Source organism: Hetaerina americana, unplaced genomic scaffold (assembly GCF_022747635.1).
Source record: "Hetaerina americana unplaced genomic scaffold, ioHetAmer1.1.p SCAF_1, whole genome shotgun sequence".
Taxonomy (NCBI): Eukaryota; Metazoa; Arthropoda; class Insecta; order Odonata; family Calopterygidae; genus Hetaerina; species Hetaerina americana.
The window spans coordinates 51,655,102-51,680,603 of record NW_027286069.1 but is presented as its reverse complement, the minus strand read 5'-3'; the positions used below and the strand labels follow the sequence as shown (position 1 = coordinate 51,680,603).

At 40.4% G+C, this 25,502-nt stretch overlaps 1 protein-coding gene across 1 annotated transcript in view; it reads left to right on the top strand.

Annotated features, from left to right (window-relative positions):
• spab (space blanket) overlaps positions 1 to 25,244 on the top strand; it is a 48,372-nt gene extending 23,128 nt beyond the window's left edge. Inside the window, exons 2-5 of the mRNA XM_071589768.1 lie at positions 15,400 to 15,571; positions 19,666 to 19,899; positions 22,025 to 22,113; positions 23,339 to 25,244. Of these exons, the coding sequence (XP_071445869.1) occupies positions 15,400 to 15,571; positions 19,666 to 19,899; positions 22,025 to 22,113; positions 23,339 to 23,476 (633 nt within the window). The 3' untranslated portion in view covers positions 23,477 to 25,244. The remainder of the gene's footprint in view (positions 1 to 15,399; positions 15,572 to 19,665; positions 19,900 to 22,024; positions 22,114 to 23,338) is intronic.
• Positions 25,245 to 25,502: the final 258 nt, after the last annotated feature.

Below are 25,502 nucleotides of genomic sequence, written 5' to 3'. Positions count from 1 at the left end.
TCGTTAACTGGAAAGCTGATTTCACACAATCGAACATAATTGTAAGTTAAAGTTTTGATTAAATGCATAACATATCGTTGAACGAATCTGTCACGCATACATCCTCGAGATGCCAATGGCAAGCACATGTCAGAGAACACTTGGAAACCTTGGTTGAGTCGACCTTGACTTCTCATCAGCGCGTGGCGAGATAGAATGCTCGCCGACGAGAAAATATTTATAAAACTGTCGTCGTTTCTTTTTTTCGCAGACAATGGCATTCGCTCCGCTTCACGTTTGTTTGGAAAGTTCAAACCTCCAACCCCAACGCACAAAGAGTTCGATAGCAGTGAAAAAATCACGGGGGAATCACGGCGAATCAACCTCGAGCGGGACATCTGCCCGGTATTTTTAGGACCGAGAGTGTGTCGAAGAGTTTGATTTTTAACGCTTGTGCGACACGAGGGGACGAGCGCGACGGACGGAAATGACTTTGGAAATGGATCAAACGCATTCTTTCCGTCGAGGGTCTGAAGGGGTGAGGGGAAGCGCGGAGAATTGGAAATCGCGCAACGGAAAGAATGGGTGTGAGTGGAAGTGGCGTGGAGAGAGCACACTCGAAGGTCCTCTCAACCCCTAGTTTGCTTCATTTTTCAACCCGGAAATAAAACAGCCCCCAGGCCTGTGACCAAAGTTTTTTCGGACCCTCAAAGCGGGGTGGGGATGACCTCAAAGCTAACATAAGAGAACATACCTTTAACATTTATGTCCACGATCCCACCTTTGCAAGTCGGCGTCGCCTCTGGAACCGATAGGATTTTAATATCGCCCTACTCAGCGATATGATAGCGAGAATGACGAGTGAGTTACAGCGTTAAAGAAAGGGATAACTTAACCGTTTCCTTAAATCATTTTTGCTAAACCGGGCGGTGATAATCTGCATATATAACGTTCGTAAGTTAATATTTTTATTTTGTGAAACACCCTTTTCCTCTTTTTCGCGTCATCAACGTGTTTGATCCCGTGACCCCTTTCACCATTGAGTTCACATAGGAGTTGTTCTCTTCCCTAATAGGGGAACATGGGATGAAACGTGTCGACGTCCTTCTGAGATGCGTTCCTTTTTCCCTCTCTATAACGTGGAATCAAGCGACAGCTCCAAATTTAGACGCGAGGCTTCCTTCGCCCATTCCATGACCCTTCCGATTCTTGCTCCCCCACTTTAACCGTAACGTCAGTGTGACTGATGTTAATAAGACCAATGGGCCTTGACTATAATTTACAAACTGCGAATTTTAGGCGACGAATTTTACGAATGGCGAAATTTTACGAATTATTCCTCACTTCAAATAGCGGTTTTCAAATATTGAAATTCATTCATGTATCCCCTTCACTTCAACTATGAATGGTCAAACGTAAATGCGTCGTTTAACTCTTTCCTACATGCTATGATGCAAAACGCGTAAATGACGACGACGGGAAGAGGGAAACGAGAAGGGGCATTGTTACTTTCACTCTTTCTTCGTCGGGTCGGTCAGGAGGGTAGCGCGCTCGCCTGCAAACACCAAGTTTTTGGCTTTGAGTCCCACTTCGGGCAAGGGTGCTGTGTCAACTTCGGTGGTTAGGCTGCTGGAAAACTCGATTACAAAGTGATTTATCGGAATTTTAGAGTCACCTGGACAGCCAAATGCGGCCGGAAATTAAAAAATAAATAAAAAACAATCTCTCTTGTAGTTTTTTCTTCCCGCGTCAGCACTTCTCAGTCCGATTTTTAACATCCAAGGCGATACCTATTTTTGTGCACCTTTTCTAAATATTTTTTCTTTCAATCGGTAGTTTCTACGCAAAAGATGTATTCGGTTGAATGACACACTCCATTATTTATGGTACAAGTCGGAATATACTCTTCAGGTAACAAAAGCATTTAGCTCGTCGAGGTGGGCAAGGGTCCAGGGGAAAAATCAATTAGGAAATTGATTCCTCGGAAATATCCGGTCCTCTGGCTTGGATTTCAACATCTTCACGATGACCGACAATATTGAAGGCATCTTCTAATACCTTCCAAGAACACACATTTCAAGCCCATTAAGCTTTATATTTTCTGCATGGGAAATTCAGGGTTCCAGAATCGAATTCGATGTCCGCTCGACCGGTTTCCGACGACATGTTAAAAAACTCTGTGGCTGGAAGCGCGTCAAAATGGTGACATAGATAAACACAACAGTTCTCCTCCTTGACTGGTGCTCCGATCACATCCCGTGGAACATCCTACGCCCAGCCCCACTGAATTCGCTTCACAGCACTGATTCCCTTCCCTTTGTGCCCATTTCTTTTTGCGGGTAAGGATCCCGGCTTCGTCTCGGCCGACCCATCCGTCACCCCGTTTACAAGATGAGTCCCGTTGGTGGTGAATAGAGAGTCATTGAAATGAATGTACTAATAGGTGAACGTGGAATGAAATGGAAGAGGTCGCCTTCCATCCTATATACCTCTTCCTTTCCCACCCCGTTCAAAATTAGCAAGAAACGGTAAACCACGGTGTCACGGGGACAAATTTTTCAGAAATCCTCTCCCATCCGTTTGGCTCCGATAAAATGAAGGAAATGACGATGAGCTTGATTCAGCCTAACTTCTTTTTCTTCCTCTAATGTCTGACTTTAGGGCGGAATGAGTCGCAGGTGACGGAGGATTAGGGAAAGAGGGAAACGAAAAGAAATAAGGAGAGAGGATTTTTTCGTAGGTGTTTCAGAGGAGATATCAGGTGGTGTCCAAACAAAACGAAGTTAAGGAAAGACAATGGAAAAACCACAAAGGGGAGAGGGGAGGGATGCAGCGCATAGAATGGGAGGGTTGAGGATAGGTTTTTTAGTGGGCGAGGAGCTGTCAACGAGTTCTGGCGTGGGAAAGAGGTGTGGGGAAGGATTGATTAAAGGGTGCCGAAAGGGAAAGAGAGGCGTGGAGTAAGTCCAGGTGAACGTTTAAGGCGTTTTGTAGGGGGAAGGAGACACAAAGGAAGTATCCTTTGAGTTATTTATCCCCTTGGGGGAGGAGAGAGGAATCGGATGGTAAAGAAAAACACACGAGTAGCCCTCTTCATTCCGCGTTGAAACTCGCCCCAAGGCCTTGCAATGCTTAGAATATGCTGAAGATCGCAGTGCAAACTATCCTAAAGATCGTAATTGTGTTTGTATGGCATTGGCGATGACATTGTTTAAATTTTCCTCGTCATCATCGGATACTTTAGATAGTATCTTCAAGCACATACTCCTTGAAGAGAGTGAAATTTAAATTCTTAAAATGCATTTAAAATACTGGTATACGATCGTATTCATGAAATACTTCAGTGGACGAGTTTTCCACTTGAGAAGCTTTGGTAATAAATTATCTCCATAATATCATTACACGAATATGATACAGAAGATAAAGCATCGGTTAAATAAGTTCAAAATCCCTTTAGAGGAAAATCCGCCTGCTTATAAAAAAATTAAAGCCATCAATTCACGTTGATATTACTTGACCTTGATGAGAAATACAAGCAGCAAAAACATTACTACTATGGCAGGTACTTAATAGCAAGTGAAACAAAAAGGAACATAAAAAATAAATTATCTACGTGGTTAGTTGATTAAAAGAGAGGAAGAGAAAAGCACCGTAGAAATACAATACCGAATATATGGATACAAAACGATGATTAAATTGAAACCCTCGTCTTGCCTCAACGATATAATTTTCTAGCTCCCTCAAGTCTCATCAATAAGAAGTTTTGATAGAGATAAGAGAAAAAGAAGAGAAAAGAAGTTAATACGGAAAAATAAAGACGGCGATATAATGTGGAAGAATAAAGAGGGCGTGAAGGAAGTTTGGCTATCTTGACTCGCGCTTTATCGTGCTGATGTCCTTGAGAGATAAACCCTTACGTTTGTGGATCCCACAGAATAGTCACGTATATTTGGGCGGAAAAAAACACAAGATTTATAGTGATAAAAAATTATTTTCTCATTGCATGGTACCAGAAGGTAAGAGGATTTATTTGGTCAATTAAACTTTATCAAATAATGAATAATTCACAACTGCTCATTTCGATTCCAAATTCCTAATCACTTCAATTATGTCGCACATTTAGGAGCGGCTGACGTGAGCGATTATTTAGAGACACGATATCTGCGCTCAAAAGAAACAAATTTTTCACTTACCCATTCCATTTTAAGTGCCACTCAGCCAGGAATCCGTGATTGTTCCAACGTTTAAAATGAAAAATAACGCATAAACTTTGCTCCCAACTGGTCGCTGCGTCTTTCCCCGAGTAATGTACGGGAGGAATAATTGATACGTACAATTTGGAGCAAAACACCGCTCCCATTCATTGCATCACGCCAAGCTCTCGTTTCTTTTTTTTCTTCGAGCTTCTCATTGTTGCGGAGCGAAAATCCGACCTCCATCAGCAGTGCTACGTGACGATGATAGCTTTGTGAGTAGAATAGGTGGGGGGGGGGGAGATTAGCGGAGAGGAAAAACAATTCGGATCAGCCAATGGCGGGCACATAATCAGAGATCGAGCGTGAGATTCTCCGTGGAAAAAAACCACTCGGTCATCCAGTGATTTATTTTTCGAGATTGCACCTGTCGGCTGGAAATTGTAAAAAAAATTGAAATGGATCCAAAGAAAAAATGGAAGTGGGGCAGAAGGAAACATAACATAGAGATCGAGAGATGAAGGAATAGTCATAAAAAATACATACATAGTATGAATATATATATAATTTTCCTTTAGATACACGCGCACGCGAAATATGATAAGACCGGGACAATTTTGCATCCGTGAGGAATTTATACAACTTGAAGAGAAATGAAGGCACGACAGCCTTTTTTTTCTATTTCTCCTCTTTCATCGCAGACACGCTTCGGCCGAGTGCGAAAAATATTTCAGACCCCTCACGTTCCCTTCCTTACTGGAAGTCCCTCAAAATGAATCACGGGAATGACGTCATTTTCTGAACTTTGAGCCGGGGGTGCGGGAAGGTAGCGGGGTTCCACCCCCTGTCCCCACCTTCACGTACCGGAGACAGTTGCAGGCCGCAAGTTGGCAACCGAGGGGAGATGGAATAAAGTGGGGGAAGATGTAATTTAAGGGAGGTGGGGAGAGATGTGTTGACAGAGAGCATGGCGGAATGGATGAACGAAAGAAAGGTGGAACGGTGGGTGGCAGCGGTTGAGGAAGGTGGGCGCCGGTGGTGACTTCGGTGGGTTTGGGGGTGAAGCGAATGTGAATGGATTGGGGAGGGGATGGGGGCGAACGCGGGGTGGGAGGGCTCTGAATCTATCGATCCCATTGCGGAGGACTCTCCGTGCCATCCCCCCCTTCTCACGCTCTCTCTTCCCCTCCCTTTCCACCCATCACCCATCCTCTCGCCCCCCTCTCCCCTCCTCAAATCCGACTCCCTCTCCCCGTACCTAACCACCCCCCTCCCTGCCTGCGGCGGCCACCTAACTCCCTCCCCCTCGCGACTAGTACCCTACTCGCCCCCACCCCACTTCCTAGATCCTAATAAGCCCCCCTCACCCCACGCCAGGAGGCTCCGGGCCAACCCAACGTCTCCCGCCTTCTACATAGATCTCCCAACGCCCTCCAAATAGGTACTATTCCACTCGTAGATGGATAGTCTTTGTTTCATCTGGCCGAGACTGAGAGACTTTGCGAGACTCCATTTACTATTATTATTTTTCAGAAAGATTCGGCACTGCACAAGACAAAAGCGCGTATCGTTTCGGGAGTTATTAAAATTGCGCTAAAGCAAGAAAGTTAGAAAGGAATGAATTTTAAAAAATGTTTTCATATCCATTATTCACTGCAATCACACTCACAACATTTCGTTGACTTGTATAGCATCCGTCCACCATTTTCTTTATAGAGAGAACCTCGGAGATGTAAAGACTTCAATTTAATTTTCTTCTAATCCCATTCGGGCCCTGAAGCGAATCTCATGGGGCTTCGGGAGCCTTCCCTCGCGCCCCACGGTGTGTTGGTCCCATGGAACTGTGAGACCCGGGCAAGCACCGAAGAGGTAGCCGTAGGGCCTAGGATTTGGGAAAATGGGAGTGTGGGGTGGATGCTGAACACGGTCTCGCGAGAGTGAAAGATGGGAAGTAACGGTTCTGGAAGTGAAATTTCGGAAAATATGGGAGGGAAGCCAGACTAATAGACGAAGAGTGTACTTCGAGGCATAGAGGGTATCCCCTAGAACTGAACCTCTAAAGCAGACAGCATAATGTCGTATACTGACTTACAATTATTAGATATTCCTGATCCTTTTAACCGATGCGGCAGCTCATTAAAATAACGGAGGAAAGTTTCCACGAAATGAACGCCAGTAAATGAAAGCAATAATTTCCTCGGGTACATAACTTGGCCCGTTATTCACGTATGAAATTAATATAGCTCACAAAAATGTGACGCCGTATCACTATCCACATGAAGAATACGCATTGATAGATGCTGAAAATTTGAATAACACGGAGTGTGAAGTCCCATCCTTCCTGAGGGAGGAGTGAACAAGGCGGGAAAAAAAAAACAGAAATCTCATTAAGTTGGGAGTACGTTACAAAATAATATCTTGGAAGGAAACTAAAAAAAGACCACAAAATGAGTGGGAGAGAAATGCCGTTACAGTGATACAGTAAAGAAAATACTTCTCATCTGTCTCTTACGAAGATCTATTTGTTCACTTTTGGCTCAATGCAGGAGATGTGTATTTAGGTACCAGTTGGCGAAATCTTTTGCATGATAGTCTAGAAAAGAGGAAGAAAGGCCGTGGTACCTCAACCTGATCACGCATGGGGAACGTATTTTGGCTCTCTTTTCCCATGATATTTTATGTTTTTTTGTGAGTCTCGTCCCATTTAACGCTAATGACATCTGAATTTGAAATAGTCAGGGGAAACCAGAATTACGCCACTTGCAACGGTAAATACGAGTCTAATGAATAACCAATTAATTACTAATGGCGAGAATACTTTTTTAATAGTGAATATTTTTAAGAGCGCGCTTAAAGCCTCGAAATTCTTATATAATTGGTGTAAACGTGAGAAATCTAATCGATTTTTTTACTATTTTTCGGGTTTTCACCACGTGCGTTGAAATTGCTGACAACAGCTTCGTTGGTGTCCTAACCTGCGTCTTCAGGTGGAAGATATCGGATTGAATTTTTGACCGCGATTATTTATTTAGGATATACCGTGTAAATGTTGATTTCTCAATGGCTCTTTCTCGAAGGACTTATTTACAATAAATTTGGATAGGATATCCGTCATATCTATTCATTTTATTTGGCGTTTTTGTCATTTTAGTGGTTTTCCGTATTAAATGCAGAAATTTCAGAGTGTCCACATTATTCCCCTTGACCGGGATTCGAACCTAGATTTCTCGATGCCCAGCCGAGTGTTTTAACCAGTTAAGCTACCGAGTTTTCCTTTAAAACTCCGAAATTTTGGGGGTTTCAAAGGAAAAAGATGTTGTGACGAAATGCCGTTCATACAATGTCACTGGCATTCGTAGTTGTGCGCGAAGCTCTACGGTCTACGAGGTTTTACCTAAGACAAATTCAAAGAAACTGCGGGAGATGTCAAGACATTAACTTTCAACCGGGCACACAAGTATATATAGGTACCAGGTTTTTCTGGGAAACCATAGCCGGCAAAGGGAAAGGAACTGGCTACGGGCCTACCAAACCGACCTTAGGGTTGATTACTGTGTTTATGGTCTATATCGTGTGTATATGTGTGTGTGTATATAAATATATATACATACACTCACTATCTCGGAATAAATCAATGGATACCTTTAAGTTTGAATCTGACTTCGATCTAAGACACTTCATCCTGAATATTATGACGGAATCAGCCATTAAAACGTCCACGTTTGGTAATGTTACACGGTGTGAACCCCGTAAAATCTTCGTACTTTCTGTATTCCAGGAAAGCCAAAGAGTTAGAAGGATGTAAAATAAAAAGATATGGACGAGAGTTGAACTAGAGATGCGTTACGCCCTTCTATATTTAAAATAGAATTCAAGGGGCAAAATCCGAATCATGGCAAAGATATCAACTCATGCCCCAAGGGAAGGGAGAGAAAAGTCAAGAAAACCGCGACTTCAAAACACAGGAGGCTGTGAGAAAACAGAATAGTTTCTCTTCGAAGTTTCCCTAAGGACTTCAAGCAGCTTAAGTTGACTAGAGACGAGGCCCAAAAAGCCCGCAACTCAAACATAAAGGAATTCTCTCTTCTATATATTTTTTTTATATTTAGCGAAGGCACTTATACCATGCAGTAATGAAAACAAATAAACAGTGATTAATAGTGATAATGGTGCCATTCTAAAACTTAATCTATTTTTATCTTTAAGTTCTTTCATTCATAGACTTTGCAATCATTAATATAGTAGTGAACGCATAATATTGCCTCATGTATACATAATTATTCATCATTTAGGCATAACTTAAATATTCATAATTTTCACGAAGTTATACCTAATGCTATTAAGTTTACAATTTATTTATTATATATGTATGCCTTAAGTTGCTTCAAAGTCAGCAAGCCTTTTCAACTAGGAATTTTGATCAAGTGTATAATACAACAGGTTTGCTACTTCTCCAAGTAAGTACTGGCCCACTATCGAAGATTTTTCAATGTGTCCATTGAATTAATATTAAATACCAATATAAATTCCGGTTGACCAAGATGTTGAGCAAATAACAGCCCGCAAAGGAAAAACAAAAGGATAAGAAAATGCGTAGTAAATGAAAACATTTAAAGCAGTGGCTACGCTAAAATGGTGGCCACAAAATGTTTATTGATTTTCAAAATTAATCGTATTAAAATAATGTGCACTATCTCAAGAGTTGTGACCAGCTTTAAACATTCGGGATGAATAATATATTGATTTATATTTGTTGAATAACTGAGTTTTTGTTCAACTGTCCAAGATTCGTGATTAAGTCACGTGTTTTGTCCGCGTTCATGTGCCATATCGTTGTCCCGAGAAACGCCGAATCATTCAGGTATTACATACAGGTTAAGTTATAACCTGTCAGTTAGAACCGAATTCATATTTTTGGGTAAAAATTCTATCATATATGCATAGATTTAGTCCTTAATATTTCATTATGCCGATAATTAACAATTGCCTCATGAATACATTATTTTTGGGGTACTTATTACAATACACTTATATTTATAACTGTTATTTGTCATTCATGCAACGTAATAAACCTATAACGCTAAAAATGATGATGAGCTAAAAATATATTTTGGACAAAATTAGACTATATTAGGCAATTTTAAGAGCTAACGGTAATCACGTTTGAGATTCCATTGTAAAATCTTCAATAATAAGTCTCTGTATCATTCAGGTCGAATAACATATGCAAACAGAAGTCAGCGAATGCAAAACATATAAAATATGTATGTACTGAGTAGTGGAAGTCACCAGTAACACCAAAGTATCGTAGTGTTTAATCTTCACGGTATAATACGTAGATTAATACCAACCATAGCAATGAATTAAAAACATGAAATCTTAACGCTCTAATGTAGCAGTGATAATAAGGTTCACACAAGGCAATACACTTTAAAACTAGCTTCCAAAGGAAAACACCATTTGATGTTGGACTAATTCCGTTACAGTTTGTCACGGCTGGTATCCAATGGTAACTTCACTATAGGTGTACCTATCCTATACATAACCTAACTTCGTTCCCTTCATTTGATTACTTATTCTCCGTTTGTTATGTTTCCAACGATGTTTTTCCCCAATGACGGATTCTATTTTTGTTATTTATGATAGTAAGGTTAAAAAACAAAAGTAAAGGTTTCACAACTTAAAAAACACATTTGAAACACAACTTCAGACGTTCCTGAAATGAGGTACTGTCATGACAGTCGGAGGAAGAAATTTCTCTCGTTGTTGGGACCATCTTCGCTCCAAGGACAAAGCAGCTATTTCTCCCTTTGAGAACAGTCGGGCGTGATGAAGTGCCTTAAACTTCCCTGTTGGGAGAAGTGGAGCACGGGGATCTTAATGGGGAAAGAGAAGCAGGGAAAATGAAAATGGGATTCACGTGGGATTAATTCGGGAAGCAAGTTGGATACGTAGGGATGAAATAAAACAAACGACACAGAAACAGAAAAAGATAGCAGATGAAGCTTACTAATTGTTCCGTGAAATTAGTGGAGCCATAAGTTATTTTCGGAGACAGTTCCATCAGCCTGGGTAAATTACGAAATGGAACCTTGTGCCTATAGAAGGCAAGTGAAACTTTTCTTTTCCGAAGAACTTCGAAACTTCGGGGGTCCGGTCCCGTGCCCCTAAAATATAATATTCAACACCAAGCCGGCAAATCCAGTTTCAATATTATTTCAATGATCATAGAGCAGAGTAAATACTATCGTTGTGAATATAAGTAAAGAAACTAAGGCGCGTGGCTCTGCACCTATTTTGGTGTAACATTGAAATTACGGCAATAATAATTTATTTCTCTTTTGATTAATTGTTTCATTTTCAAGATATCCGTCATACGCTTCACTCGTCCACTCAAGTCTCCTCTCATTGGATCCTTAAATAATTCTACAAGCAAAAGATAATATTGACACAATATAAGTTTTGCATAACAAGTATCAGGAAAATTTTTATTTCAGATATTGCTACGACGCCTCGAAATTCTTCAAAGTACATCCCTTGAGCGTCGACTCACTTTTGCCAGCAGCTTTTCCACGACTCGAAGGCTCCCTGGTAGGCGGATTCCAGAAGGTTCTCAAGGGTATACGTGCAAGCTTCTTTGACGGCCCGAAGGGTCCCATGGTGGTGTCCTTTGAGGGAGGGTATTACTTTTGGGAATAGGAAATAATCTGGTGGTGCCAAGTTGAGACTGTAAGGGGGTTGGGGAATCGTCGCTCGAAAGATCCTTCCCTAGAGGAAGATGGTGCATATATACATACACATACACACACAGAAGAGCCAGATGAAAGATTGCTCTAATGTTTTCAGTTTCAGTGGAGGATCAGAGGGCCCATCCCTCTCCCACCCGCTTTTTAACTCTCTCCCACCAATTCCCTCCTCTACTTGCACATCTAGCAATGAAGTGTACCTTCTGAAGTGCCAACTTTGCCCTGCCTATTATATTGGGCAGTGCACCACACCCCTCAATATCAGAATTAACAACCACCGAGCCTCATCGAGCCTCATGCAAAAATTCTTCCCTAATTGGTATGCTCCCAATCCCCAAACACGCCTCCGAACACAACACTCCCTTTGATAAATGCTATAGTGCATCCATCATAGCATCCCTTTCACCCTCTGATCCTCCACTGAAACTCAAAACATTCATTTCTGTGTGTTTTTGTCTGTGTCCACTAGTGCTAAGTGTTATACATTATTATTCACGTCCGTGAGACTTTCAAAAAGTGTTATATATATATATATATATATATATATATATATATATATATATATATATATCACCTGCACAATCCCACGCTTAAAATCCTGTATCGTTGTATCATTAGAATTAGTAGCCCACCGATTACATGCGACTACTATCAAAGCCTAATTCCAAGGACGCGATTTTTTGATCCTCCATTGAATGAATATTTACAAAAGTTTTAACAGCATTTAACATGTATGTAACACATGCATATACGTAAAGAATAAGTGGAACTTTTTTAACCGACTTGAATCTATACAATTAACTGCGCTTAATCAGCTTCCAAATGCGTTTTGGACTAAATAGTGAGATTCCAACCGTAAACATAATGAAAGGAGAAACTTTGTAATTCCACATAGATTTATTCGACGGTCCGTCGAATAAATCTATGTGGAATTACAAAGTTTCTCCTTTCATTATGTTAAGTCGATTCCATGAAGTCACGCCTGAGACAACGAATTATCCAACCGTAAACTTTTCTCCCTAGCTTGTCATTGATGAAAATTATAGGTTATGGTGCGGATTTCTTGAAGATTTCCTGAATACGCGTTTTTTTTATTGTTTGCTACTTAAAAAGTGCAATTAATTGAAATATTATCCTCGTCAAGAAGTTAATGTAGCCGTAATGTTCAAGAGAGTACTCAGGCATAATTCTCTTGGGAAGCACTTTTAGCATATAATTATTTAACAGTTACAACTATTTTCTAGAATTATAGATAGTTGATTCCCCGTTCCACTCCATAATTTTAGCATACGTATTTCGTGAATGGAGACAAGGTTGTGCATTTTTACTGTGTGGTCCTTTTTCATAGTTATGATGGTTTTTAAGGTAATACAGCAGAAATATTTTGCATGAACTAAATGAAAAATTTAATGCTTGAATAGGTCGGCGAATCTATTACCTAACTGTACTCGAATAAACTCATGTGCAAAATTAAAAAAATACTTCGTCTGTAAAGTTAACACGTGAATATCGGAGAATCATCGCAAGTTACCTTAACTTCTCCGTGTGCATTGTTGGCTGATGAAATAACCTACTATCATAGAATTCATACATCTTTTGGAACTGATAAAGATACGAAATACAAATGTCATATCTAGTAACGTTATTTGCACTGTTTGTGAAGGATTTCTTTGTGATTGGTATGAGATAAAAATCACTGAGAAAATTGTTCAAAAAGTATTAATGATTGAAATGCTTATCCTGAATTGAGGTAGTAAAATCCTTCCATAATTAAAAAGTTCTTACATGCAGAATTTCTACAGGTGTTTATGGTTATAGTTGGTGTACCTTTGATGTCTATGCATTAACAATGTAATTTTTTCACCAAGTTCATGACTATAGTAATACATTAATACATCTATGATAACCCGGGTACTTTGTGTGACAATGAATCGTTAACATGGAATAGGTTTCAAAAGACGCCATTGGTTAAATAATGATATCCTAATGTGTAGGCAACCAACATTACTTATGTGAGAAGCGAGCGACGAGGAGAACGGCGGTCTCCGTCCGTGCTCGACGAGTGCTCGGGCAGCGGCCGCACTCCCCGCCACACTGCACTTGAGCAAACCTCCAGCGGGCCTCGGCCTACTCGACGCGATAAAATAGATTGAAGGCAAAGAAAGTTGCATGTTGCAGTTGCACCTCTCATGCGCCAGTTTTTTTAGAGCAATTTTGGCCGACGGCACTAGGAGGAAACAGACCGGACAGATGAAGCTGATCTAGTTAAGAGAGTCGACGTACCACTCTTTCCGCAAGTGTCACCAATGTATAATTATGGAATCAACCCTCGAAGAACTTCAAAAGCCATTATGACCACGTACAACAACGTGTGTGTGTGTCAATTTGAATTTGTCATACTTTTCGTAAAGCTCCGAACTTATGGAATAAAAGTCAATTGTAAATAATCTATTTATTTCTGAATTAGTGCTCGGCTTCTTCTCATTTGCGCAAGTATTTTTAAGATTGTGTTAAAAAAATTGCAAATTACACATCGCAAAATATCATTCATACACTTTGTAGGCCATTAATAAATGATAAGAAAAAATAGGACGAATGAAAAATCTGTGTTTTTTTAAGATAAACATGACTCCCAAAGTGGGACAAATAAAAATTAATAACTGAGCACCTGATAAAGATTAAAGCTACTAAAAGTGAAAATGGCCAATCATCTAATCAATGAGCAACGGCACTCGACATCGAAATCCTAAAAAAAACAATAGAATCCCACACGCTATTCCATCAAGGCATCCAAAACGACTACTTCCCTTCCTCAGGGCTGAAGTGAGATGTTCCACCAAGGTCCCTCCAGCAACAAAAAGGTCGACTACGCCCGACACCACTCTCTCAATCAGCGTAACGTGCACTCACTCCAAGGCCACGAGGACACCAGTTGCGCTGGCCCTCCACAGGTGGAGCCACTGTCTCTATAGCCAATCTTCCCTCGTCCTCCTCCACAATAGGTCCTGCGTTTGCAGTCTATCATTTTCCCTCCTCTAATCTTTTCCCCCTCGCTCTCTCCCTTCTCCCTATTTCGATCTAGGGTGGATCCACTTGGCCTCCCCACTTAAATTCCGAGCCCATAACTCCTGCTTCTCGCTCCTCTTACCAGTTTTCGCACGCCATGCCCACCACAAGTTTAATACATTTAACGCTGGCCTCGGTCTCCTGACCCCAGGTCACACCATATTGTAAGATTGCATTAGCTGGCTAAATCTGACTCCGCTAAGCTAATCACTCTCCATCGCCAGAGTATAGTGCGGTGCAAATTTTCCTTCTCAGGGGGCATGAAATTTGATATTAAACCCTTCCGACCGACGATAATAAATTTAAAAGCTGTTTAATCACTTTTGTATTTTATTATGCACACTATTGACAGATGGCAAAACGAAAAAAAAACATTTCTGAATAATTAAAGATAAATTTCCTTTTTCAGCTCAGTTAATTAAGCAGCCCATTTCACCTCCGCTAAGATGGATAATACATAATGTTTATTATGTCATCATAAATATTTCTAAACATCATTACAAACTAATTTAAAATTTCCATTACAGCTTTGTTTCAGGAATTTCAATCGTTCGTTAAAACGAAACATTACGATTCATTTATAAAATAATAACTGAAGTAATAAATTCAATAATAAATTTAAAAATGATAAATAAAACTGAAATATATTGGGAAACTTCGAAGACAGCATTTTGCAAACCATAGTGCGCTCTGAGCAACAACTCATATAGCAAGGAAAAATATTTGCAATAGTTTGACATGTTTAATTTAGTGAAAATATACTTGAATCGTAGTATTTGTTGAATACCGACTTTCTTAGACCTCAAAATAACCCAAAATATTGGGACCTCAACTGTTTATTCTGGGCGTTTTACACTAAACTCAATCCTTTACACCATACTCAACAGCTTATTATTTGTTCTGCTAAGCGCTCCTTCCCCATTCCCTTCCATTTTATTTGATCTGGGAAATAGGGTGATAGTTAAATTTTCAGGATAGTGCGTGCCGGAAAGAACGCAGTAGTCCAGTTGGTATAGCACGGTGAGGAGAACCCGGTTTGATTCCGGGTGACGCCTCTATACACCTCGACTTCACCCAAATTGTGTGATTTTTCGGGCACCAGACCTTCCTGGGAAATTACACGGAAGGGAACTAGCCCTCCTCCCACCCTGATATGAGCATTCCACACGCCGTTGGGCTCAGCACTAGGTGAAGCCTATGCTCCCCTATCAAACCAACCTTCGGGTTGATTACTGTGAACTGGTGTGTCTGAGCAAGAGGTGCATAATGGCTTCGCCCTTGCTCCTAAAAGGAAAGCAAGAGTTTTCCGGAATGAATGAATGAATAGTGCTTGTTGTTAGCCAATTAACGGTACTAATAGAATGAAAATAATTATTATGTTCTTCTTTCATTACATTGTCCCCGGAACCGCGCAGAAGGTACATCCTTTGGACCTGTTCGAAGAGGAAGTGAGGGAGGCTGAGGAAGCAGAGAACGAGGACGAGGACGGTGCGAGCAGGGGAAAGATGCCTGATCCCTGCTACGGACGGAAATGCACCTCCAACGAACATTGTTGCCCGGGATCCGTCTGCGTGGACGTGGACGGAGGTAAGGGTGGATTGGCACTCTGCCTGCTTTATTCGCGATGAATCATTTCATAGAATTCCCATGAATGAAACGATTTATTTCAAACGCATTACTGAAAGTTGAATATTATATAACTAGGTCAATATAGGTAGGCTGAGCTGAAATAAATTCTTGTGAGAAACTTTTTGATTAATAATTGTCAACAACGGTCCAATTAACTTTAAGGTAGAGGAAAATGGTATTGGCAGGCAGTGTATGTTTAATTACAATGTCATATTACAACCACGATTTGTGAGAAAAAAACTAAACTGAAACGCGTTGTACGTTACAAATAAATCTGTGGAAAAGTGAAATTTGTTTTAATCACAATGGTAAACTTCCACTATATCTCGCCTGACTCTGTTGCATGTATTCGGAACCACAATGTGTTCATAGAATATCAAGGAAGAATCATTTTCATAATAAATATTTAAGAATGATTTGATGATCTGTAATACGAGCAACTCGTATGCAAACCTCTCAAAAAACATCACTAACGTAAATAACCAAGTAATTCAGTTTAAGTAATTACCACGCCAATACTGTATTGTTTGAACATTTTCTTGTTGCTGCACTTTATTTTTCCTTCACAACAGAGTATTTAGAATATAGCACCACGAAAAAATAAAGAGGAGCAGCATCGTCACATTACTTTCGCGTGTCGCATAAGTCGCATTTGCATAATAGCGCGTTAACTCCGAAACGGTTGACACCTGAGCTACTCGCTCGTTACAGATCTTTCAGGGTAACTGAGGAGGCGTTCGACCTCCGCCTGAACGATCGCCCCTCAACCGACCAGCGTGCTATCGTCGGATACGCATTGAATCCAAGTTTCAAATTAGCGCTTTCATGGTATTTTCACATCTCTAATGGTTGCCCAAAAATATACAATAAAATTAAAAGATACTCTCGGCAGATTTATGCAGCTCGGGAGAGAGGATATTTTAGTGAGGTCAGGGAATGAGAGAAATAAAATTTATAAGTCTAAACTTAAATGAAAGCAATGGGGGAAAGTAAGTCAAAGTATACATATATGAATAAATAACCGCGCCAAAAGCCATAGATCTCACCTCGGTTGAGGGTTATAAGCGGGAGAAGTAAATGGCATGCTCGAAAACAAAAGATCTCACGTGATCAAAGCCCATGATCCATTCCACAAGTCCATATGTAAAAACATAGCACACATTGGAAGTTGTATGCCAATATGTGCTAGGCTAATGCGCCAGTAGAGTCGCTTTCAAATGTATTAGGCCAGTTCACCTGAGTTGGATTCGGCAGTTCGCGCGCATGGCTGGGTGTGAAATTATTTCGTAATGTCACAGGGGGTTCCGTTAGCTGGAGATGGATGCCCCCAGGTGAAATGACATTGCTGGTGTAGATCGAGAGGCACCGGATATCCCTGCCGTCTATAGATGACATTCCAGTCGTACGTGTCAAGATTCGATCCCAAGCGCTGGCGATTAAATCAGTCCTTTGGGGTGATTCAAACGGAAATGAAAAATCCGTTTCAGAATCGTATTTTGCAGCTCTCTGCTTATGGGCTGAATACTCAAGGTCGCCTGTGGATTCTAGATGGCTTCAGTTGCTACGTCAAAGGTCACGCTTTTGGTTCAGCGCTCGACGAGTGAAAACCAATTCATTTCATCAGGTTGGTGTCGGATGTCGGTATCTCGGCTCTCTGCAGGAATTGCCACGCGATTGCAAAATGCCACTGTTCATACGAAAGCACCATCGTATTTTGAGTCGCTGTTTATCTTCCACTTTTCATTTCACTAATTATCGCTCAATATGTACTTCAAACTTTTCCGGCGTTGCGCTTACAATTCATGGTCGCTTACTGGCTAAATGAAGTTCTCAGTACATGCTTACAAGTCCGAGTTCATCTCGAGAGTTGAATCGTCACTGATCAGTTATTATCAAATCGAATGTAAAATTGACCTTATTGGAAGATGTCTTATGTACACGTTCAAAATTATGCTCAATATAGTTACAGAGCTAATAACGCCGATGCCATTTCAAAACGTTTTCGGGAATTAAATAAAGAATTAATCATCAAATTAGTTAATAGTTCGAAGGAAACATGTATAAAATTTTTTCAGTTTCGGCTTCTTACTAGTCCGACCCCATGCGATCGAAGTAATCGAATCATTCCGGACGAAGACTTGAACGACAGCTACTGCTGCCATATCAGGGCCCCGCCGATCAATGTCGTCGGCCCCCTCGTTTGAAAGTAGGCATGACACACATTAAATTTGACCTTACTAGTCAACTCCTCTCTGTGATCGCCGTTTAACAGAATTAAAGTGGGAAGTTAAAACTTCATATTATACGAATTTTACTTTTCCGCGGCTGTAAAAATAGGTCGTCAGCAGCAGGCGTTCACCAGCCTGGCCTGATGGTGTAATTCGAACATTCCCTGTCTATCCAAAGGCACAGGAGGCGTCATATCTCTTCTCCAATAGATTCAAGACCCCCCCCCCCCCGGCAAAAAACCAACCTAAGTATCTTGGAAGAGCCTCACACGGGATGAAAAACTAAAGGGGGGTTGATGACGCTTCAGTCGTACGCACGGGAGAGGTCGACACATGTCGAGTGGAGCGGGCGTCCCGCCACCCCATTGACCCCGGCTGCCGTCCATAGGAGTAATATATATCGCCGAGGCCGTGGCTTTAATCGGAGAGCCCAGGACGGGTAGAGTTTTCCCCCTCCTCTCCGTGACTCCGGAGGATAATAAATTCTGCCGACGTGAGTGAAGGAAGAATAAAAGTGCGGCGAAAGACCGCTGCTAGTGGGGAGGTGAGGACGGAGTTTTTTTTCTAACGGTTGGAGGTTATACCTCCGGGGATAAAGGAAAGAAAAATAGAACTCCCTTTCTCCAACATCTCCGTGGTGGCGGTTCTAGTTTCCGTTTTCCTGGGCCCAAAAAAACACCACGAAAGCAGTCCATGAATTTCACTCTACACGTAAGGCTGTAGAAGAACCCGATCCGTTGAATGCTTATAAGTCACGGGAGAAAGAAAATGGTCTCTTGTGTAATAAGTATTTTTTTTATCAGCGGTTGATATTTTTCCATGCGCTTGCCTATAATATCTTAAATTGAGTGGTCAAGGTTCATCGTGGAGCCTCTGCTGGGATATAAAAGGGTTCCGGTGTATTGAGATCGAGTTGATTTTTAAAAGATGTACATGGATATTCAAATTCTATATATGAAAATCTACCCATTTACATCCACCAACAGGGTCACAACAGGGTGGGGCACGAGAACCAGGTGCCGAGTGGGGTAATGGGGTGCTCAAGTTGCAAATAGTTCCCTGCACACTGAATGTTTCTTGACACACTCAACACAACACAGACGAGTGGAAATTTTCAAAGGGAAAAGCAAAAGCAAATTCAACGTCTACAATTTGTAAGGAGGGACGTCAGAATTCATATTTGCCCCTGTTGGCATATACCCTATTCGCAGCTCTAGCTGCCTATGTACGGCATTATGACATTTTGATAGCCCCTCAAGAAAGAATCGTATGCCTTGACGAGAAAGATTACCGGATGGAAGGGATTGACAAAAAGTTTCCGAAGAAATGTGAGACTCTCAAAATGTATCAAAAAAATACGCCTTTATTAAGTTTAGCATCCTTCAATTGGGTCACCAGATATGTAAAATATAGGGATACAAGTCTACAAGGGGGAAAATGGAACAGATTTTTCATATGACAAACTTTATAAAGGACTTCATCGAACGCTGCCTTGAAACCAAAAAATACTGCCTCCACTTTTCCCCTGATTTTCAAAAAATCGCGTATAAAATATCTCATTGTCTCTAATACGGTGTTTTTTTTCTAAAACCCTGCTGGCTCTAACGCAGAATATTTAAAGTTTTCACTACCGAAAAATGGGATAAATTTCTTTTGATGTTGTGTTCTAGAATCATAGAGTACAGGAAGGTTAGTGATACTGTTCGGTAATGCGAAAGGTAATAAATTTGGACAGATCCAAAGCTTGGTAAAACCAATATACCGGGTCTCGCGACTATTTTTTTAAAAAACGCTATAGAAATGATCCTTTCGTTCATCTTCCAGTTGTGGGATCCTGCTTGTTCTCCTTCGGCCTCCGCCAAGGGGAGCTCTGCCGACGTGACGGGGATTGCGAGAGTGGCCTGCTCTGCGCGGCCGAGGACGAGGATGAAACCGCCAGTGGCGTGGTTATCGGCCGGGTGGTGTCCAGCACGGACGGAAGATCCGCCCCACGACAGGTGGCCGATTCCGCCATCATCCGAACGTGCCAGCCGCCCACTCGCTCCAGAAAGCTCTATGGTAAGTGGGCAGGCCGCGATCGTGGCACCGATTCCATTCCTCCCCGGTACACGCCCCAAGAGAAAATAATTTCTTTCATTAAAACGCTTCCGCCATCATTCGACTGAATGGTTAAGTGATTAAAACGACATTAGAATGATCCCATTTACAATAAAAGTTTTTATTCGAGTCATCGCCATCTGAACGCTTGTTTTTCTCATTGCAGGGATGATTTTGAGATCAGAAAGGCAAGGTTTGCCTGAACAACTTGTTTAACGTATTAACCATGGTTTGGTTTTGTATTCACGAAGTGCATTTACAATTTTAGTATATTTGTAAATATTAAAAACATCAACATTTACAGATAGCATGGTGTGATCGTGTTACCGTTTTTACTAAAAGTTCGTTTCTGTCGCTTCCGTTACGGTGGCTGGATTAGGCTGTTTTTCCTAAATGGTTGGTGTCTTCCCGTGGTATCCATAGCAGTAATACCAAATTTTATAGCATGCAGAATAAACACCAGCTCCAAGATGGCGTGTTTCGTGAACGCCATTTTCTATTTGTTTTGCTTTGCAAAACAGCCGTGTTATTTTCTGCATTGATTTAAAAAAATGAAATTATAACCCACATGGTAAGCTCGAGAGTCGTGAATCTAGGGGTTTTATCCATTATGGTATAGAAAATAATAGGTATATCGGTATGCTTAACGGACGACGATGCTGATTTGCTGCTAGTTTACCATGAGGTATCCACGAAAGATTTCACATCTCAATACCAGCGCAGCCACGACATGACGTTTCTACCTACCATTTCTAATATTTAACCAACTAGCATTCTATCCGAAAGTTCGGTTTCATTGGTGTGGGTGGGGCTTATCCTGTTTCAAAGATATCTGAAATTCACGAATTCAGAGTGGGAGGAAAAATCCCTCCCCTTTGTTAACATTTTATTTACGACAACGTTCTAATTACCAAAAAATTGAAGCACTTGGATTTTAAATTGGGGTATCAGGGATATCGCCCGGATTTGCACCCACTGGGTCACCACGGCCTTCCAATATCTAACCCCGATTCTACATTATTTCATAGCCGACATCCTAAAATGAATGAAATGGCACTCGGCTGCAAGTTACAAGATCAAAAATGTTTTCACTATTTACGACTGGTAAAACAGCTTGCGTACTCATAAACCCTGATAGCTTTTTTTAAAAGTTAAGTAGGGTTTAGGTTTAGTTAATCAGGGTTTAAGTTTAAAAGTTAAAACTTAAACCCTGATTTTAAAATGGTAGCTTGTCAATAAAAAAGAAACCAAACATCAGGGGGAATACGTTCGATGGAGGAAAAATCATTTAAATTACGTTCAGATGGCCACCAATTAATTATTTGATGATCGCTTGTAAGCGCTGCCGATCGGTCGTTTAATATTCCACGTCCTTAAAAAAACTGGCATATCCGTTAATTTTAGTGTTAAGGGTAGCGTTTCGGCTGTATAGTTATTAGGCTCTTGGCATATCCAAAAGGGAAAACTGGATTAAGTGTAATCCCCCTTTAAACATTCCAACGCCTGGGATAGGACAAATCTCATATCTGTCCAGTAATTAGTCGTACCATTAAGTATTTTTTTCTACGATTAGATACACGCAGGTATTTAATATATTGGTTTCGAAACTGAAGTGCAAAACTTTAGATTCTTGTATTGGCCAATAAAATGGCCAAACCATCAAAAAGCAGCATTCTAGTTTTAATCGAGCTTCAAGGAGTTGATCTACATTTCAGTATTTACATTTTGCGTCAATTTACATTTTGGGTTTATTTATATTTTCCATTTCAATTTAAATTTAATACCTCTGTAGTCTTTCCCATGTATACCCATATGGAGCGACCCAAAAAATGTAGACCCGTTACAAGCTTAATAGAGATAAATGCAGTCGGATTATACAGGGGTAATTAATATGCAGCATTGCACTCTGATTCCACGTACGCTACCTCTCATAATTCAAAAATAAGAAATGTATGGATTTTTCTGAATGATGAAAATTCTTATTATTATTTTAACTATCTTTATCCTTAGTAAGTTTTAGTGCTAATTTCTGCATCTCGAGAAATACAATTCTGACAAACTTTCATTTTTCCTTTGTCTGATCTAGGAGAGGAATGTCTGCTGAGCAGCGAATGTGACATCAGCAAGGGCCTATGCTGCCAACTTCAAAGAAGGCACCGACAAGCTCCGCGCAAGGTAATGATGAAACGAGAGTCTCCGAAAATATGTGTTGATGGGCTAAAATCTTGAAAATATTTGACTTATCCTTTATGAAATAGTTTCGATCTCCCTTTGCATTGTATATTTAATTTTATATGCCATTCAATACCAACTATTCCTTCCAGTTCACTTTTATTGTTAAAGCAAAATTAAACATTCTGAAAATGTTGATTTTAATCAAGATGTATCATTAATTAAAATTGGCAATACTGATTTTAATTAATTTATTCATTTTATTTTAATTGAATTATATAAAGGACATTATATTCCCCATCAATTCACGATCACCTATTTCTCTACTATGACGTACAAATGATTCATTGTTATGCGGCGTGTGATTTTATCGTGGGGGTTTTATCGTCTTTCAGTGTAATTGCTTTTTTCTGTAATTGATCTCACGATTGACAATAAATCGTATTATTTTGAGCGTTCTGCCCCGTGGTTTCTTATTCGTTCCATCTAAAACAACAAAGTTCATATTATTTCACATGTTATTTTATCACTTTCATCTATGGCAATGGGCATCGTAATGTCAGTTCGTTATTTTACAGCGGCCGATTTCTTTGTTTTAACCACTGCCGTGTCACATACATCGTATTTGAATGTAGGCGTCGCAATATGCTGTTATTTTAATGTCACAGAACCACCATTGTTTCAAAATTGTGATTAAAATAAATAAAGTCGTATTTAACGGATTAAATGCCATAATCTAGTCATAAAAGAATATCTGTAAACTGACTTCTGAAATTTAATTAGTTTAACATATTGCATCAGTCGTAAATAACCAATACCTTACCATACTCGCTACGGAGCTAGCGTAAAGTGTCGCAGATGGGGATGAAAGGGCCGAGCCGATACTCTCCATATGTGTATAACCCCAACCTTCCGCGTGTTCAATTACAAAACTTTGGAAAAAACAAATAAAATTATGATTAAAATATGCTGACGAGATACATGCAATAGAGCGTTGTATTGATCACAAAAAGGGATTCGAAAGACTATCCCTGACTCTAAAAAAAGAGAAACACATTCGACTCTGCAACACTGCAAACCTGGTTGCGACCTTCCATCCGCATCGTAATCAATTATCAGCACAGTACAAATCCTACATGAAGCTCAGATCCGGGACTCGTAACCCGGTTGGTTCCTCGATAAGGGCGAAGCTCACCGTCCACTAATATCAACTCTTCTCTCCCCACAGGTGTGCTCCTACTTCAAGGACTCCCTCACGTGCATCGGCCCCGTCGCTGAAGAGAGGGTGAAGGAAGCCGTTCGCCACACCGCTGGGGAGAAGCGGATCACCGGCAAAGCCGGATCCTTCGGCAGGATCCGGAAGTAGACGACGAGGAAGAGACGACGGGAGGGAGGGCAACGTGCGAACTAAAGCACGTATCGCCCTCTTGAGTTTTTCTTTTTTTCGGCAAAAAAATATATCAGGATAAAAGAAAAGATAGCTAGCCTCCGCCTTCCCACCCCTCCCCCACACCCACCAAGCTCATTAGAGGATGGTCATGATAAGAAAAAAGAAAGTCGAAAATAATGAAAACTTAATGTGAGCGTTAACAAATAATTCTCTTCCATTATGATAATGTGCGATTTGATCATCTCAATCCCCTCGCCCTTTCTCGTTGGTTGTTCTTCAAGAAGCTATCATGCCGCGTCCATTTTTCATTCCGGTAAGAACTTTCCTCTTCCCACTACCCCACCCTTTCCCCACTCTTACCCTTCACCCACTCTTACCACTTTTGTGTGAGATATCTCCTGCTAAGCTGATCGTCATTTGATGGAGGTTCAAAGTACTTAAAAATTAATACCCTCGTTTGTCCCACATCCTTGACGGTGGTAAAGACATATCACGCCAAACATGGCGAACAAATAGCTAGATAAAGATTTCGAAAAGGTATTGAGATGAGGATGAGACTGGGTTACAAGAATGAGAAACAGTCCGTTCATCGTTAGAAGATTACTTGCAAAGGACACTTTTTGAGTCGCTGTTGTATTTGGAGGAGCAGAATTCAACATTCAGTAATCATTAAGGTGCATTTCATTGAATTTTTGTATCGAAATAGAGCACGCCATTATTCTTTAATGGAAATTTAAATTGATTTGTTGACAACATTCTGAAAGATTGCAAAAATAATCAGTGGTCACATCCTGTTACGAGAGTCACAATACCACGGAGCATATGGGTTCCGTGTTTAGGATCGATCATGAAATGGTGCTGATATATAGACGCTCTCGTAAATATAAGCTCTAAAAATCGGTTCCAACCTAATAAAATTATTGGAAAACGTTTGAACGGCATCAAAGAAAGCTGATGCTTCAAACGAATCCGAAATGATGCAAGCATAGAGAATGATTTGCAATCAAATTCGGAGAGCATTAATTTCAAACGCTCAGTCGCTAAACATATCAATGGATCATCAAATGCATGCCATATCACAGCATGAGACAATTCATATTCAATCACGTCTATTTTTTATATTTATAAATATCTGTCACTGAAGAATATTTTTGTGAGCACGGTTTATTATGATTGAAAATGAGTGAACGGACTACGGAAACGATGCCAAGGAAAAAAGAGTCGTTGCAAGAAGGGATAATGGCAAGGATTTAATGTGCTGTGGATGGGACTTTTTAGACTACTTGTAGGATTCGTTTGTCGTCCAGATGAGGCAAAATTTGCCCTCTTACTCTTTAATGTGATTCTTGTCGTTAAATGGCCTTACTTATTCTAATTGGGCCGCAATGTACACGGGCCTAAATGTAAACATATCAAAAGATACATATCAATATTCACAGAGTTTTAATCACAATGACTATTCTTTTGATAAATTATGTCCTTGGGCTGTTGGATATGAATATATATTTTAATGACCGTGATACCTGGAGAGGATCGGAGTATTCTAGGTCCTCTTAAAGGTCGGCGGACTCATCCAAAAAATACGCCAAACAAATTTATGTGGTATTTAAGGAGTGATTCTGTCAATTTTTGATTGTGGATTGGCTTTAAAAAGTCAACTAATATACTGTTTCATGTTAACATGGTTAATGTGCCATATATGTTGATTTAACTCACTGTAAAATAAACTTCTTGCAAAGTGTGACATCAGAATTATTATTTTAATTTTCCCATGAAGTTTTTCAACTACATTATACCTATAAATACCCATCGCTGGATGGGAACGCTGGATCGCAGCATGCCCTTAAGTATCCAGAACAGCGTGAAAGATTGTAAATTAAAGTAGTCAATGAGTCTAAACCATGAAAGTAGACCGCATATAGATGATTGAATATTCTATTTGATCTTATCTCATTGTTATAAACGGAGAATAAAATATGTAAAAAAATCTTATATAAGCTCT